At 45.6% G+C, this 15,729-nt stretch overlaps 1 protein-coding gene across 6 annotated transcripts in view; it reads right to left on the bottom strand.

The window, feature by feature from the left end:
* Positions 1 to 52: 52 nt before the first annotated feature.
* LARP1 (La ribonucleoprotein 1, translational regulator) overlaps positions 53 to 15,729 on the bottom strand; it is a 96,093-nt gene continuing 80,416 nt past the window's right edge. For all 6 annotated transcript variants that reach the window (XM_064484481.1, XM_031449400.2, XM_031449401.2 and 3 more), the window contains 11 exons: positions 13,893 to 14,067; positions 13,607 to 13,776; positions 12,759 to 13,151; positions 11,480 to 11,603; positions 11,150 to 11,355; positions 10,600 to 10,706; positions 9,626 to 9,777; positions 7,237 to 7,381; positions 5,560 to 5,669; positions 5,253 to 5,380; positions 53 to 3,754 (listed from right to left, as the gene is read on the bottom strand). In XM_064484481.1, coding sequence (XP_064340551.1) covers positions 3,545 to 3,754; positions 5,253 to 5,380; positions 5,560 to 5,669; positions 7,237 to 7,381; positions 9,626 to 9,777; positions 10,600 to 10,706; positions 11,150 to 11,355; positions 11,480 to 11,603; positions 12,759 to 13,151; positions 13,607 to 13,776; positions 13,893 to 14,067 — 1,920 coding nt within the window. In that variant the 3' untranslated portion in view covers positions 53 to 3,544. The remainder of the gene's footprint in view (positions 3,755 to 5,252; positions 5,381 to 5,559; positions 5,670 to 7,236; positions 7,382 to 9,625; positions 9,778 to 10,599; positions 10,707 to 11,149; positions 11,356 to 11,479; positions 11,604 to 12,758; positions 13,152 to 13,606; positions 13,777 to 13,892; positions 14,068 to 15,729) is intronic.

The following is a 15,729-nucleotide window of genomic DNA, read 5'->3' as shown; positions in this document are numbered from 1 at the left end:
TCCATCCCTCACTCCCAAAAGCCGTACCCAAGATGGGAGACCAGCCAGTCCGTTGCCTTTTCAAGTTTTTATTTTTATACATTTTTTTGTATTAAAAAGAAAAGCATAATTACCACAAATTACAAAGGACTAAAGCAGGACTAGAATAATGAATGAATCACTTCAGCCTGGAAAGCAGATACTCAATAATATTAATGTTATAATACAAGCTCATTCAAGTATTTTACAGTTTTTTTTTTGTCCTTTTAAAATGTGATATCCTAGCACATGGTAAAGATAACGTATTATGAGCATAAGGTGGAACCTTCTCCGCAAAGCCAGATGACAGGTTTTCCTCTCCAGTCAGAAACGGGCTGTACCTTCTGATCTTCTCTGCCTCTGCCAGCAACATGGCTGAAGGCGGGGTGGGGGTGGGGGGTTGGGGCAAGTCCAGGGAGCCTTCTACACAGGAGATACTCTGGGGTCCCACTCAGGACGGCACCAGATGATTCCGACCGCTCCACCCAAGGCTTTTGGCAAAAACCCACCCCACCCTCCCTAGCTAGTTGACTTCCTTGCCCTGCCTCTGCACTTCCAGGGCGTCCAGGGCTTCTTGAGCAGCTTTCTTTTATAAAATCAATCTTCAGGAAAGGGAAAAAAGAGCTACAATAGAACAAAACAAAAACGTAACAACTTTGACGAGGGGGCTCCGCACCTCGATCTGAGCCGGGGGGGGGGGGGGGGGGTCCAGGCTGGGCAGCCCCTCCCCACTGGTAGTGCATCTGCTCCCAGGTTCAGGAGCACGCGACAGTAACCTGCCCCTTAGCAGGGCTGGGGTATGCAGACCTTCTGATGTCTGATGCCCAAAGGTTCTGCTTGCATGGACCAATCTTGGAAGGACAGACAATGAACAGAATGATTTGGGCAGGCTCTTGCTTTGTGTCAGATCTTGGATCCCCGTGGAAGATGGCAGGTGTGAAGTGGCATGCCCTGATGGCCCTGGCCACTCCTGGCATGCTTGTCACAGATACATCGGTCCTAAGTTCAAGTGTCTTCAGAAAGTGAAGATGTAAACTACTCTTTGCAACATTTAACTCCTAACATGTTACCAAAAAAAAAAAAAAAAAAAAAAAAAAAGAAAAGAAAAAGAAGAAAAGAAAAAAAAAAAGCAAAAAAGCCCTCTCCCCCCGCACCCTCAGCCCATGATGAGTTGAAGTTCTCACCTCCCCTACAAAGGGGCTTCCTCTTCGGGGGTGTCTGTGGGATCAGGGAGAGGATGGCAGCCCCTTTGGCCTGGGAGTAAATGCTAGGTAAGAACAGCCTTTCCCTGCACCCCCAAGGACTCCTTGTGCTCCCAAACCCAGCAGAGGACAAACACTGAGGTTTCTGTGGTGCTGGATACAGTACAGGGCTGAGCGACCCAAAGGAAAGGAAGGGGGAATAAAAGAAAGAAGAGGGGACGCAGGAGTACAGTGTCTGGCACGTGGTGGGGCAGGCACCAGACTGGGCAGGGAAAAGCCTCAGGCCCCACTGTCAGAGCAGAGACCAGACACTCATTCTTGGCTTTTGAGACAACTGGCTCATAGGAACTGAGGTGGGCTTGCCCATACTGAACAGTGGAAGGGCAGAAAAGGGGGCACGGGCCAAAGCAATGAGGTGCCCCAGAGGGCAAGCCCTTGCCAGCCTGGGATACTGTCTCTTACTCCCAACTTTTGGGCCCAACAGAGGAAGCAGTTGAAAAGAGGGCCAAAAAGTGTCAGTGCGTGACCAACACCACCATGGGTGACCGTGTTGTCTGTCACGCCCACACCTGGCACCCAGCCCAGTCCGTGAGGTTCAGTCCTCAGTCACCCTCCCTAGCTTCAGATTCCAGGAGACTCCAGTCATTCCATTGTCATTCACAGCCCAACCCAAGCAGTCAGCGGCCGGAGAAGAGAAGTCAGGTATACTCTATGTCCACATATACCTTTCTGCAACCAGCAGGATTCCCCCCACCCCCAAAGCCGCCTTGCCTCCCGTTCCCCGGTAGGATCAACTGGAGGGTGGGCAGAGACAGCCTGCAGAGGACGGATGCAAGATGGGGACACCCTCCCGACCTGGGGAAGAATGGCATCTTTCTCCACCTTTGTGAGACAAAGCCTCCTTGAGGTCTCAGAGAAAAATTGTTTCCAAGCCTCAGCTGCCCAGTGTCCACCTTTCCCCTCTGAGGTGGGGGAGACGGTCAAGCTGAGGACAAGTGTGTCCCAGATCCAGGCCAATACTGTCCTTCAACAGTTTGAAGCAAACCTGGCCTTGGGGTTCCAAGGGTAGGATGAAGGGTGTCACGGCAGGATGGGGCCTGGCGTGAGGCAACAGCAAGCAGAGCGAGGACACGACAGTGGCAGCAGTGTACAGACACAGGACGTCAGCTTCAAATGATGCAACAGGAGGGACATTTCGAGCACGGCTCTGATCTGAGCCGCCCCCAACTCTCTTGCCTACAGGCAGGAGGCACTGTACATGCAACTCGATCCAGAGAAAGATTCTAGCCAATCCAGCCCAGGCACATCCAGAGAAGGTGGGAGCTCTTCCAGGTGACTCCACCGAGGAAAACAGGCATTTGATTATTTCAGATTCCCGCTCCACAATAAGGCAACTTTTAAAAAAATATTTTTTCCAAGAACAAAACAAAAAAAAGAAATTCCAAGGGTAGGGGAAAGACATCACTTTCTGTGGATTAGGTGGGGGTTTTCTGATGGTTTTTTTTTGGTCTTTTATGGTCGATTTTGTCTTTTTTTTTCTTCCATTTTCCAAGGATGGAAAGGTCAGAGAAAAATAAAATAAATCATCTTTCAATAGTCTTTTCTGGTATGAGCAGCGTCTCTCTGGGCTGGGGAGTAAAGGGTATGGGGAGAGGGGAGTGGAGAGAGGCTGAAGCCCTCCCCACCCCCACTTTTAGATCCTTTGGTTTCCTTCTCCCAAAAGATGGCAGAAGGCTGTGGTGGGGACAGCAGGGAGAGAACACGGTGATGGCAGGCCCCAGATGACCCAGGGGCTGGTGCTCGTGGGGCCCAGGGACGCTGCCAGAGCCTTGCGTGGGGCAGTGCTGGGCAATGGGGCCCACAGGGCCTTCTTGTGGGCTGCATAGTTGGCTTGAGGGGGAGCAGGAGGAGGCTGTGGTGGGGACCAGGGTTGCGGCCTACCAGCCGTGGGCAGGGCTAGAGTGATTTTGGTAATACAGACGAACTATCAATAATTTAAAACTTGATATATATATATATGTATATGTATATATATATATATATATATATATATAAAAAAAAAAAAAAAACCTTCCTCCTTAGCCTCCCCCCCTTCAGAAGAAGCTAGGACATGAAGAAGAGTCACGGGGACAGAAGGGGGAGGAGGTGTGTGGAGGCTCCTGCCCAGGGGTACCTCTCAAAGCCAAATGGTATACACACTGCTACTCAGCACAAAGGCCCATCCTAATGACTTGAGGCCTGTCCCTTCTCTGTCCCCTCTCCTGGGACTGGGCACCCCCATGGACTCTCACCTACCCCCCAAAACCCCAGGGCTAAGGAGCTTTTCACTTTCCCAAAGTCTGTATGTCCAAGTGCTGGCTTGTCCATTTAGCATCTTCCCGGATGGGCTGGCCAGTAGGTGGTGTGGGGGGTTGACTGATCACGGTGGCGGGCCTGCTGGAAGACTGGGAGGGGCACCGCTTCCGGCCCTCACCACTGCCACCTCCTGCTGCCACTGCGTGTCGCTTGTGGTTGCCCTCCTCACCCATGGGGGGCTGTAACAGAGGAGGGAGTCATGGGTGATTAGGGAGCACTACCCACACCCCCTTCCTTGACAGGACTGTCTAGAAACCCCCTACTTCCTAGCTCCTAGTGTAGATAATGACTAGGTTTATAACCCTACAAACCAGTTACCAGTTTTATTAAGCACACCTCCAGGTCAAGATGCCAAGCCTCATGCTGATTTATCTACATTCTCTCATAGGGTCTACACCACCCTTTGATGTAGACAAGATCATCTGATTTTACAGAGGAGGAAAAGTGAAACATACAAAAATAATCTGCCTGGGGCCCCTGAGCTTGTGAGTGGTGAAGACAAAATTTAAGCCAGGTCCATCTACCTCTGAAGCCCAGGACTTAATCCCTATGAGCTTCTGTTCCCCTTCTAAGAAGGGGCATCGCTGCTCAGGAGATGATACATGGAATGTGACAGGCAACATGCTGGGACGCCCCAGCTCAGAAGGCCCAGATGCTCTTGGGAACTGCCTCATCCCACTCAAGGGATCCCCTAAAAAGGACACTATCTTAAGAGTAGCCTAGGATTCAGTCTAGCTTCACCAATGCCAAAGGTCTGAGGATGCTTCCTCCCCTTTCTGGGCGCCACTGCTGAGCCCTTCTTGTTCTACCCCCAGTAAGTCTTCCTATGACAAGGCTTCTCTATATATGTGCCCTGCTGCAGGCCCCCAAAGGAGAAAATCCTTCAGGATGGTAGACAACAGCCTCATCTTTCTATCAGGAGGCCTGAGCAGCACTGCCACTATCCCACTGGGTGGCCACAGGCTTCAGTTCATCCACTGCTATAGTGATGGTAACAATAAACCCTGCCTGCTTCACATTTTAAAGGTTAAATGAGATCAATGTAAAGTGCCTAGCACAGTGCCTGACACATAATAAACTCAATGTCAATTTTTTAAATACATGTGAGGACTATCATTTACTTCTATTTGCCCTTTGGCTAAAAGGTTTCATGGAACTAAGATGGCTGGCATCTCCCTACTACATTATAAACTCTTTGATGGAAAAGTCCCCAAAGCACCTAGCACAAAAAACCAGTAGCAATAACCCTGATCCACCACTGGATGTCACTGTTGAGTTGCTGCTCCAAGAAGAGGTAGGTAGAGGGAAGAATTGGACATAAATACTTCTGGGGTTGAAACTGAACTCCCCCAGAAAGAGTAAAGACGTTTACCTTGGGTACTCATCTTGATCCTCTAACTAGGGCACAGCAGCAAGGAGGATGTGAGGTAGGAGGGAAAGAGCATTATGATGGTTTAGCCACATCCACCATGGGAAAGGGAGGGAGGAGCTACCATACATCTTCCAATCAGCCTTCACTGCCCACTTACCACCCTCTATTTCACACAGAAACTGAGGCCCAAATGGGGGCGGGAAGTATCCCTGGGCTAGTGGCACCAAGACCCAGGTATCCTGATCTCTGGTCTAGTTTTTTTTCCAGGACAACCAGGGTGGGAAAGATGAGAGACTTCCACTCACATCCACTCGGAAGTCTTCGAGACGTCGGAATTTGCCGAGGTATTCTTGAAGTTTGGGGTCAATGTCCAAATTTTTGGCTTTGGAATATTTCAAGAAGGCCCAGAATTTCTCCAGCCCATAGAGTTGGCCTGCAGGGAAAGAGGAGAGACAGGTAGAGAGAAGCTCTGCTGCAAAGCTGAGTAGAGAGGCCCAGAGGACAGAGAGGTGTGATGTGATACGGACAAGCCCAGGCTTCTCAGAGGAGCTGGGGGCCGAAAGAGAAGACTGAGATGACCAGGGCTCACAGAGCCCCAACTCTGACTCTTACCAGCTTCATAGTCCTTCACGGTTTCCTCCTGAAAGTCCTTGAATATGTCCAGCCGGAACTTCTTTTCCAGGCCGTAACTGTAGTATCGAAAAAGGCACTCCAAACCATATCTGTAGGAGAACATAAGTCAGCGAAATCAGAACACAATTTACCTGTAAAACAGGAAATACACCTGGATGACAGATGACCTATGAAACAGTTTCAACACATAGTTTATTAAAAAATGGTAAGAAAGTGTAAGCCTTTGAGAAGGCTAATATCTAATGCTAGCTTATATGGGTCCAGAATTTAGTGTTTGCCAAAAGTCAGTAAACATAGGTCAAATGAACCACAAACAGCCCCCTGCCCACACCCACATGCTGACAGAGCACCACTCGCTGCTTTCTGCTACAAGAGCAGAGTTTGAGTAGCTACGACAGAGACCTTAACGTCCTACCAAGCCTAAAATTGTTGTCTGCCCATTTTAAGTTTGCCAATCCCTGGCATGAGGAAAGCCATTTGGCCATGCCAATTAGTAGGTTTTTTCTGACTCAAAATTTCACTTCTAAGAACATGTACCAGATAAACAACCAAAAATGTAAATTTAGATTTTATAGACATACAAAAAACTGTTCATGATAGTATTATTAAATGAAATTTAAATGTCTGAGGGAAGCAATTAAGAAAAAAATCATGGTAACTTCATACAATAGAATAATAAAACCTATTAAAAATTGTAACATAAATATATACTGATGAGATATAATGAGATGTTTATAGTATGTTATAAACTAGAAGTTATGTTTCAAAGTGTTATATGTAAAATGACTCCATTTTTGTGAAAAAAAGAAAAAAGTAAAGCGTGTAATAACTTCTGTAAGGAGGCAAAAAGGTTAAATGTTTTAATATGGAAAAGTGTTCATGCTTAAAAATGATAAATAAGACACAAAAAGGCACTCATTGCATCATTCAAATATATTAAATATGGTAGAACATTAACACTGGTTGTCTCAGGACTGAAGGGTGTTTTCCCCTAACTTCTTTAAACATTTCTGTCCTTTTCAAACTGCTTATAGAGGTAACATTTTACTTTGGGGAAAAAAGTGCCTTTTTAAGTTTTGTTTTTTTAAAATAGCAAAATATTGAAAGCAGCCAAAGTAGCTATTAATAGGAGACTGGTTAAATAAATTACAGTGTAAGACCATACATTGTGTATATTTCAAAGCCATAGAAAAGAACAAGGAAAGTTATTTATATACGGAAATGGAATGATCTCTAAAATATAGCATTAAATGAAAAAGCAAAGGTGCAAAATAGTATCTAATAGAGGCCATCTTTTGTGCAAACAAAACAGGGGGTGTGGTGTAGGAGACTACATAGATATGTCCTTACTTACATAATAAGCAAAGTACTTTTAAAAAGGACCCACAAGATTCTAATAATACTGGTTGCCTGTGGGGAAAGGAACTAAATGGCTGGGGAACTGGGATGAGGAGACTTCTCACTATATAACTTCTGACCTCTCTGAACCTTGAACCATATGAATATATTAGTCATTCAAAAGCAATAAATTTTTTCACAAAGTAAATGAAATATATGTACAATAGGTTTCCAAATTCAGTTCTAGAAGCAGACCCAACCAGGACCCCTCACTATTCCCCAAGCACCAGCAGGAGCCTCTACCCCAATCCCACTCACCTGTAGCCTTCTTTGGCATCCTCCAGAGCCAGCTGCTTGAACTCCTCATACATCTTTTTGTTGAAGTGATCTCGGAGGAAGAAGGACCAGAAGCGGAAGAGAGTGTTCATCTCCTGAGACTGGCCAATGCCCAAGCGTTTCCGTTCTGATGGGGGAGAAAGGAGTAAAGACGTACGTTAGGCCCGGGCTCCCTGTGCTCTGGGGGAGAGCTGATCCTGGGGCTCAAGGACCTAGGTCTTTTCTTCTCCCAATTTACTGGCTTATCACTTGCCTCTTTAGTCTTTGCAGAGGTATTTACTGAGCCTAACTACCTCTGTGTCAGGCCCTGCTGCTTGGCACTGGGCCTGAGTCGCCCCAGAAATAGGTGGCATCAGCTTCTGAAACCAGGTCATCTTAGCTCTCTACTTCTAACGTTACTGCTTTCAAGTGTAGTTAGAACAAGGAAAATCACAAACAAATAATCTGTGCATTCCAACGAATTATATTCCTCTTTATTACCAAGAATGATTTCAGTAGTCCTACAATATTAGTAAGTCCAAAATAGTTCCCTTAAAAAATACTATAATACCAAAGTATAAGAAACACAAGAAAAAATACATTAATTTGATATCATTAAAAAAATGAAGAATCTTTGTGTTTCAAAGCACATGATCAACCTGGTGAAAGAACAACCCACAGAATGAGAATAAACATTTGCAAGTTATAGTATCTGATAAGGGACCTGTATTCCGGATATATAAAAATATTACAACTTTATAAGAAAGGCAAATAATTAAAAAATGAAGGATCTGAATAGACATTTCTCTGAAGAAAATATACAAATGGCCAATAAGCACAAGAAAAAAAACGCTCAACATTATTAGCTACCAGGGAAACAAAACCATAAAAAGATTTCACTTCACACCCACAAAGATAGCTATACTCAAAACACAAACTATAATGAGTGTTGAGAGGATGCAGAGAAATCAGAACCATCATACACTGCAGTTAGGAATATAAAATGGTGCTGCCACTTTGGAAAAGTCTTACAGTTCCTTAAAAGTTTACACAGAATCACCCTATGATATGACCCAGGATCCCACTCCATGAAGATAAATGAAAACCTAAATGTCCACACGAAAACGAGTACAAGAATGTTCACAGCAGTTTTTTACTCATGATAAACAAAAAGTAAAAATCCAAAATGTCCATCAACTGATGAATGGATAAACAAAATGTGGTATATCCATATAGTGGAATGTAACTTGATAATAAGAAGGAACTGACACATGGTACAACATAAATGAACCTTGAAATTATTATGCTAAGGGAAAGCACCAGTCAGAAAGGACCACATGTTGTATGAGTTCATTTACATGAAAAGTCCAGAATATGCAATTCCATAGAAACAGAGAGTAGACTTATGTATGGCTGCATAGGCCTGGGAGGAACTGGGGTGAGGGAGAGATGGAGAGTGACTAGGAAAGGGCACAGGGTTTACTTTTAAGGTAATGAAAATGTTCTGAAACGGATTCTGGTGATGGATGTACAACTCTTGAATGTACTGAAAGCCACAGCATTGTACACTTTAAATGAATGAACTGTATGGTATGTGAATTATATCTCAATAAAGCTATTACACACACACCAAGATGGAAGCAGATTAACCAAGCGTTTAGCAGCCATATGTTGCTGAATAAACGGGGGCTGAAGTGGCTTAACAACTTTAAGTGAGCATTAAGATCGAATGCGTATCTTTAGAGACAACTGACGGAAGCCTGCAGTTAAAAGACACCTCCTTTTGTGATAAAAAGAAACACGTGAGAGCATCCAGATGTTCTCTCCTTACACTCTCATCTAGACCAGGGGTCAGCAATCTTTTTCTATAAGGAGCTGGAGAATAAATATTTTAGGCTTTGCAGGTCACATATGGTCTCTGACATAAATCCTCCCCTTCCCCACACAATCACTTAAAATAAATGTGAAAAATTGTTCTTAGCTCCAGGGCTGTACAAAAATAGGCTGCTGGCTGGATTTGGTCCATAAGCCATCGTTAGGCAACCCCTATTTAGAGAATATATGCTGCCTCATGCATACCCTTTTGTGACGGACAGATGACCACACTGGACAATGGGTAAGTCGGCAGTCTTGCCACAAACAGGAAAAGTCTTGATAATTTTTATACCAATAGAGAAAGATCAAGGAGCAGGAATGTTCTAAGCACCAGATTCTTTTCACCTCCTATACTCTAAAACTATCAGTTCTGAGTCTAACTTCAATCCTTCCTGCTGTAATGTCAAGTCACTTCTTGCTCTGAGGTTAGAGAAAACAGCTATCCACTCCACCACCCCTCACAGTGGATCCGAGTAGGGCCCCAGGAAGCTCAGCCCTCTCCCTCTACGCTTCTTACCGTTAAGGCAGCGCCTACGATACTTGTGGTAGACGTGTTGTGTGAAGCCATTTTCCTTGAGCAGCTCATGGGAAGGATGTTGAAACTTGGGCAGCGACTGAGGGGTACAGCCATAGCTGCCAACTGCAGGCGTGCCTTCTGAGGGGCTGGAGCTAGAGAGACCATGAAGAAGACGGTATCAGCAGGGTCCCCAGGGCAGGCAGCCATCAGGTTAGGTGGGGTTCCTCTGGCCCCTTCCAACAGCCAAGACCCAGCCTCTCATAGTGCAACAGAGACCCAGGTACTGTGCTGGGCACTTAAGTTATTACATTCATGGGTCTGACTTACTTTTTGCATCAGCCTCTGGATGGTATTTACCGAGAGGTCACCGGGGCTCACAGAGACTAGGAGTCTCACCCTGGGTCACACAGGGCTAATATTTAACACCCCAGATCTGTACCCAAACCTGAGCTTTTAGCTGTTTATTTAACCTCCGTTAACATTTAACTTTCCTTATGAGCTATAATGGGTTAATGCATCTATATTTTTCTTAAAACCATGCCTATCTTTGCAGGGAGTAGAGTGCATAGGTCAGAGAGCTCTCAAACCTTGCTCTGGAACATGGAACCCTGGGGCAATTTTTCTGAAAATAAATAAAAAGGAATCTGGGTCCTAGAAGTCTGTATTTTTATTCAACTCCCTGGCTGTCCTGAGGGAGGCAGCAGATACCCACTTTTGAAACCAGCCAGCTACTTTTCTTCCTGAGAGAATGCCATGCAACCACAGCAGCACATCAGAAGACAGCCTTCCTCTTCCTGGAATCTGCATTAAGTTCTCCAGACTACTCCTATGTTTTTAGATTTCGATGAAGCTCCTTTTCTTAAATTTTCTCTAATTCGCAGACCAAAGAGCTTCTCTCTTCTTGGTCCTACAGATGTCATGGCTTTCCGGTCCACCCTGCAGCCAGCCTAACCTCCCCTCCCCAGTGCCCGTACCTGATGGAAGCAGTCCGGGGCCTGTGCTCACGGGAGTCCATCACCCAGCCCACATGACTTTCCAAGGGCGGGTTCGAGCTGTGTCTTGTCTTCCTTTTCCGAGGCATCTGCAGAGGTCAGTCCAGGATTTGTTACTAATGACTCTGAGGAGCATCAAGTACTTGTAGGATGAAGATCCCTTTCTATGTGTGAGTTACCTCAAATTTACAAAGAATTTTCGTATCTATTCTCACACGATGTCCGTAACTGTAAGCCAAGAGCTTATTCCACAGGTGAGGAAACCGAGGTTTAGGAGTGATTTGCCCAAGGACCCACACCTGATCCATCCTCCTTAGGTTTTATCGTGACTACAAAGGGCCACCACTCCCACGCCCAGTCCATCCTGCAGATGTGGTAACTCAATCCTGGGTGGGCCCACCAGCCTAAGACTACAAAGCAGGTATGGGACTTGGCACTTCCTTGGCTCAAACAAGGCAAGGGAGAGAAGCAGAGCCCTGGAATGCAGTAAAGTGTGCCCAAGACTCTTAACAGCCCAGAAGGAGCGCCTCACCTTAGCATCTAGTGTCCGACCTTCCTTCACCACTGGGTAAAACCGTGAAGTCTGGCTTGAGTCTTTGAGCTGCGGTGTCCGGGGAGTGCGGGGGGTCCTGGCATTGCGGTAGTTTGGTGACTCTGGGACAGTGGTTGGTAGAGAGCGGGCAATGGTGGAGGGCTCAGGAGCACCAAACAGCTTGTTGGCCAGGGCATCAGTGGGAACTGCCAAGACAAAGTGGGGACAGTAAGCAGGGGGTAGGCCTGTGACGGCCTGTCCCTTTAAGGTCCCCATCGGAGGGCTCCAGACCCTCCCACCCAGGCCAGGGTCCCAGATGTTGCCTCTCACCTTGCTGGAAGCGGGGTGGTCCAGGAGGGACCTCCTGGTTGGGATCCACAGGGGGCTCAGGGGTTAGTGTGTCAAACTGCTCCCGACTGATCATGTTGACTTTCTTGAAGTTCTCGACTTCTTGCTGCAGAGAATATGAGATGGGTGGGGGAAAGATACTGGTAAGAAGACTGTCCTAGCTGTTTAGGAATCAAGACGTACAGGAAATGGAAGATGGCAGCTCCCATGTCCACAAGCGTGGAATTCTGGTCCCCAGGCTCTCGGCTGCCCTATCACCATGCCGCAACCCCAGTTTCCCTGGAGTGAGTGTGCTAACCCAGAAGGAGTACTTGCCCAACCCTCTCTGCAGCAGCACCGAGGTCAGGACTCCAGTTCCCCAGAAGCTTGCTGCAGACTCCCCTCTGACTCTCTTTCTGCAACTCTCTCCTAAACTCCACCGAACACACTACTGCTCACTACACAGGCTCACCAAAGGCCAAGCCACCACCACACATATCCACTCCGTAAATATCTACAACCTAAGTTTTGATTGTTTCCAGGAAGCAGTGATTTTTTTATTAAAAATATTTTTTTTGTATACACAAACACATACACACACATTTACTGAAGTATAGGTAGTTTACAATGTTGTGTCAATTTCTGGTGTACAGCACAATGTCCTAGTCATGCATCTACATACATATATTTGTTTTCAAACTTTTTCCATTAAAATTACAAAATATTGAAAGTAGTTCCCTGTGCTATTTAGCAGAAACTTTTTGTTTAAATCTATTTTTATATATAGTGGCTAACATTTGTAAATCTCAAACTCCCAAATTTATCCCTTCCCACCCCCTTTCCCGGTAACCGTAAGAGTGTTTACTATGTCGAAGCAGTGCTTTTTTAAAAGACCTACCTGTTCCCCATCTTCCACACTCAAAGCAAGTTACTTAAAAGGTTTTTAAATTTTGATACATGCCTAAATATTTAAGAATAAAAATAACAATCTAGGAATAGAAATGACAATTCCATCCTTTCTCTACTCATAAAAGTGCCTAGCCAACTTACAACATTAAATGCGGATGCTCAAGACACAACCATCACCTCTCATACAGGCCCAGCTTACAGTGTTTACAGATCTCTTCTCATTCCTAGTGCCTAACAGTATCAATCACCACCCCCTTTTATTAGACAAGGATACTGAGGTTCTGTGCCCAGGGTCACACAGCTTGTCAGCCTTCCTCTTCCTCATGTTACACATACCCTGGGCCCCACTGCCACAGCTACATCGGAGCCTCACCTTGATCTGGGAATACTCGGGTTCGAACTTCTCAGTCCACAGGTCCTGCTCGTAGTAGAAGAGCCCGTCGTTAATGACCTTGGCCAGCTCAGCGCTCATCTTGGCACGCGAGGTGTGGTTGCCTGTGCGGTCCCCCCCTGGGTGCCGGCGCATATAAGGTGGCGTCTGGGTGACAATAAGGATCTTGTTGACATCTCGGTCATCAATCTCATAGTCAGAGTCCTCATCAGACCAGGCAGTGAAGGTGTTCTTCCGCCCATCCATCTGCTCCATTTCCTCGTCAAACAGGAAATCCAGTTCTTCTTGTTCATCCTGATCCTTGGACATCAGCTGCTGAGAGGGCAGTTGCTGAGGCAGAGTGGTCGCGTGGAGGAACCTGGGCTCCTCTGACTTCTATAATGCGGGCAGATCAAAGAGAGACGGAATCACCTCAGACTAGGCTCTGTCACTGTCCTAGAGAGACAGAAGCCCCAGCCCCTCAACACAAGACTGTTACAACTGTGGCCTGGACAATGCCAGCAAGTCACAACTGTGAGGCCTGGAGTCAGCTTCCCGGGGAAAAGACATCCCATAGGACTCCAGGTTTCTCCTCTCACGGATCACATCACAGCCATTCACAATGAGATGGCAAGTTCCCTGTATGTAGGAACTGTGCTCTCATTTACCTAAATATATATCCCACACAGCACCTGGCCTGGGAGTGGGCGCACAGCCTAAGTTCAACAAGTTGATTCATCCATTTATCCAACCTTAACACCCCTCAACAGACTTGGAAGATTCATCAGGCAAGAACCACAGCTGCCTTGCCTTCCATCAAATCCTCAGGGCCGGGGACAGACCTCACCCACCTTGGGCCGTGCTGGGGAGGGCCGAGGCCTTTTCTTCACTTCAATCCAGTTTTCAGAATCCAGGTCAGGGAGGCTGGCAGACAGGCCTTTGGGCAGTGTCTTTAGATTGCTGACCTCCTCTGTTTTGGTTGGCACTGGGGTGACCGCACGGGGAGAGCCAGGCGCCGACTCTGAAGGGTGGGAAGGGGAGGTCTTCATCCCTCCAGTCCTCCTCCTGATGCCAGCCCTGAGGAGGGCTGATGGCGGAGGACGAGGGTAACAGAGAAGCATCCACGTGCTAGCCTACCTGTTTCCTTCTGGTAGTGCTGGCGTGGCACAAACTCTGGGCAGTTGAGAAGCTGGGAGAAATCGGTCTGGGAATAATCCACTATCGGAGGACCAGGAAGAGGCCATTTCTCTGGCTCCTCCCTCCTACGGACTTTCTCATCAACGATCTCCACCACCTTGCTGTCCTTTAGGGCCTGCAATGGGGAGAAGGAGGGAGAGGATGCAGGGGAAAGATGTAGACAGATTGAGATCTTGGAAGCTGGTGAATGACTGAGTTCCATGAGCTCAGGGATGAGCCCAGAGCTGGCAGGAGTGTAAGAAAACTGGCACCATCTTCCATGACTGGAGGAGAAGTGAGATGTTCAAACTTTTAGGTACTAACATGAAAAACACCTGTCCTCTGACCCTGTATTTCACTTCCAGGAATCAGCCCCAGAGAAATACCTGTACAAACAGGTGACAATATGTGTAAGATCTGGATAAAATGCTATCTATAAAAGAAGAAAACAACCTAACTTGCCACCACATTGCCAATTTAAACCAATTATGGCATATCCATTCAATGGAACACTACTCAGGCTCAAAAAGTAGCTTCAAATGCACTCAGCTGGTAAGAGCCACAAAAAAGTTGGTCTAGGTCAGTGAGCTTAAGATCCCACCAGTGTTTAATTTTTAAGTAAAAACATACAAATAGACACAAACTTTTCTAGGATCCAGATAAACTGCTATGGATGTTTATCTGGGGAAAAGGAAAAATAAAGAGGGGAGGGGCAACTTCTTTTAAAAATCTTTTATATGGAAGAGGAAAATATTTCAACATGTGACAACATACTTTGTTGGTGAGGCTGGGGAAGAGAGGCACTTACATATTGCTGGTGAGAACACAAAGGCACACATGCTAGAAAGGGAATCAGGCAACACCAAGATTACACATGCAACTGCCCTTCAGTTCAGCCATCCCACTTCTAGAAATCTACACTGAAGACGCACTGGCTGAAATATGAAAAGATACATGTATACCTGTGAACAGGAATGAGGACTATCTCTCTGTTACTACTAGCACTATACGGTCAGCTCCCAGACATATTAAGTGAAAGTATAAAAACAGGTGAAGAAACACGTGCTGTATGTTACCATTCATCTAATAAAGGTGAAGTATACAAATACACAGAGATATCTACTTTTTTTTTAATGGACGAATTCAAAAAAGGTTGCCTATAGTGAAAGAAAGGGAAAAAGGTAGAAGCCAGACTTTCATGAATATATCATGCTGACTTTGGAACCATGTACATGTCTTCTATAAATGTAAAACAACAAAGGAATCAGGGGTAAGAAAGCAATCCCTGAAACCCGAGAGCAAACCAAAACTAACATAACTGAGTTACAGCAAGTTAAAGACACAACCATGTAAATTAATTCAAATAGCCTGAAAATGTAGTCATTGTATAAATAGAAAAAAAAAAACAAAAAACTTCAGGAGTAGGAAAGGTATTACAAGTATAATGTGTATAAACTGTAGAGTAAGACAAATGAATAATTATGTTAATGTCATTAGGAAGTGGTATTTTTGGCAGGGGAGAAAATATAGTAGTTATAAATAAAAGATCCCTTGGATCTTGAATTTTAGTAAAAAATATCAGTATAATCTCATTATATATATAAAGCTTTGGAAACAACAACCAATCAAGTAGCAATAAACACCTCTATATAATTCGAACTGCAGTATCTAAATACCATAAACACCATTTCCTCAAAACAGAGGACCAAGAGTTCCTTGAAAAAATGGCCAATTCCAGATCTGGGACAAGAAATATACACGATGAAAAAGGGTCCCACCAAAGGTGGGGCAATTTGAT

This window comes from Camelus dromedarius, chromosome 3 (assembly GCF_036321535.1).
Source record: "Camelus dromedarius isolate mCamDro1 chromosome 3, mCamDro1.pat, whole genome shotgun sequence".
Lineage (NCBI taxonomy): Eukaryota > Metazoa > Chordata > Mammalia > Artiodactyla > Camelidae > Camelus > Camelus dromedarius.
This window is presented reverse-complemented; position numbering and strand designations above follow the sequence as displayed.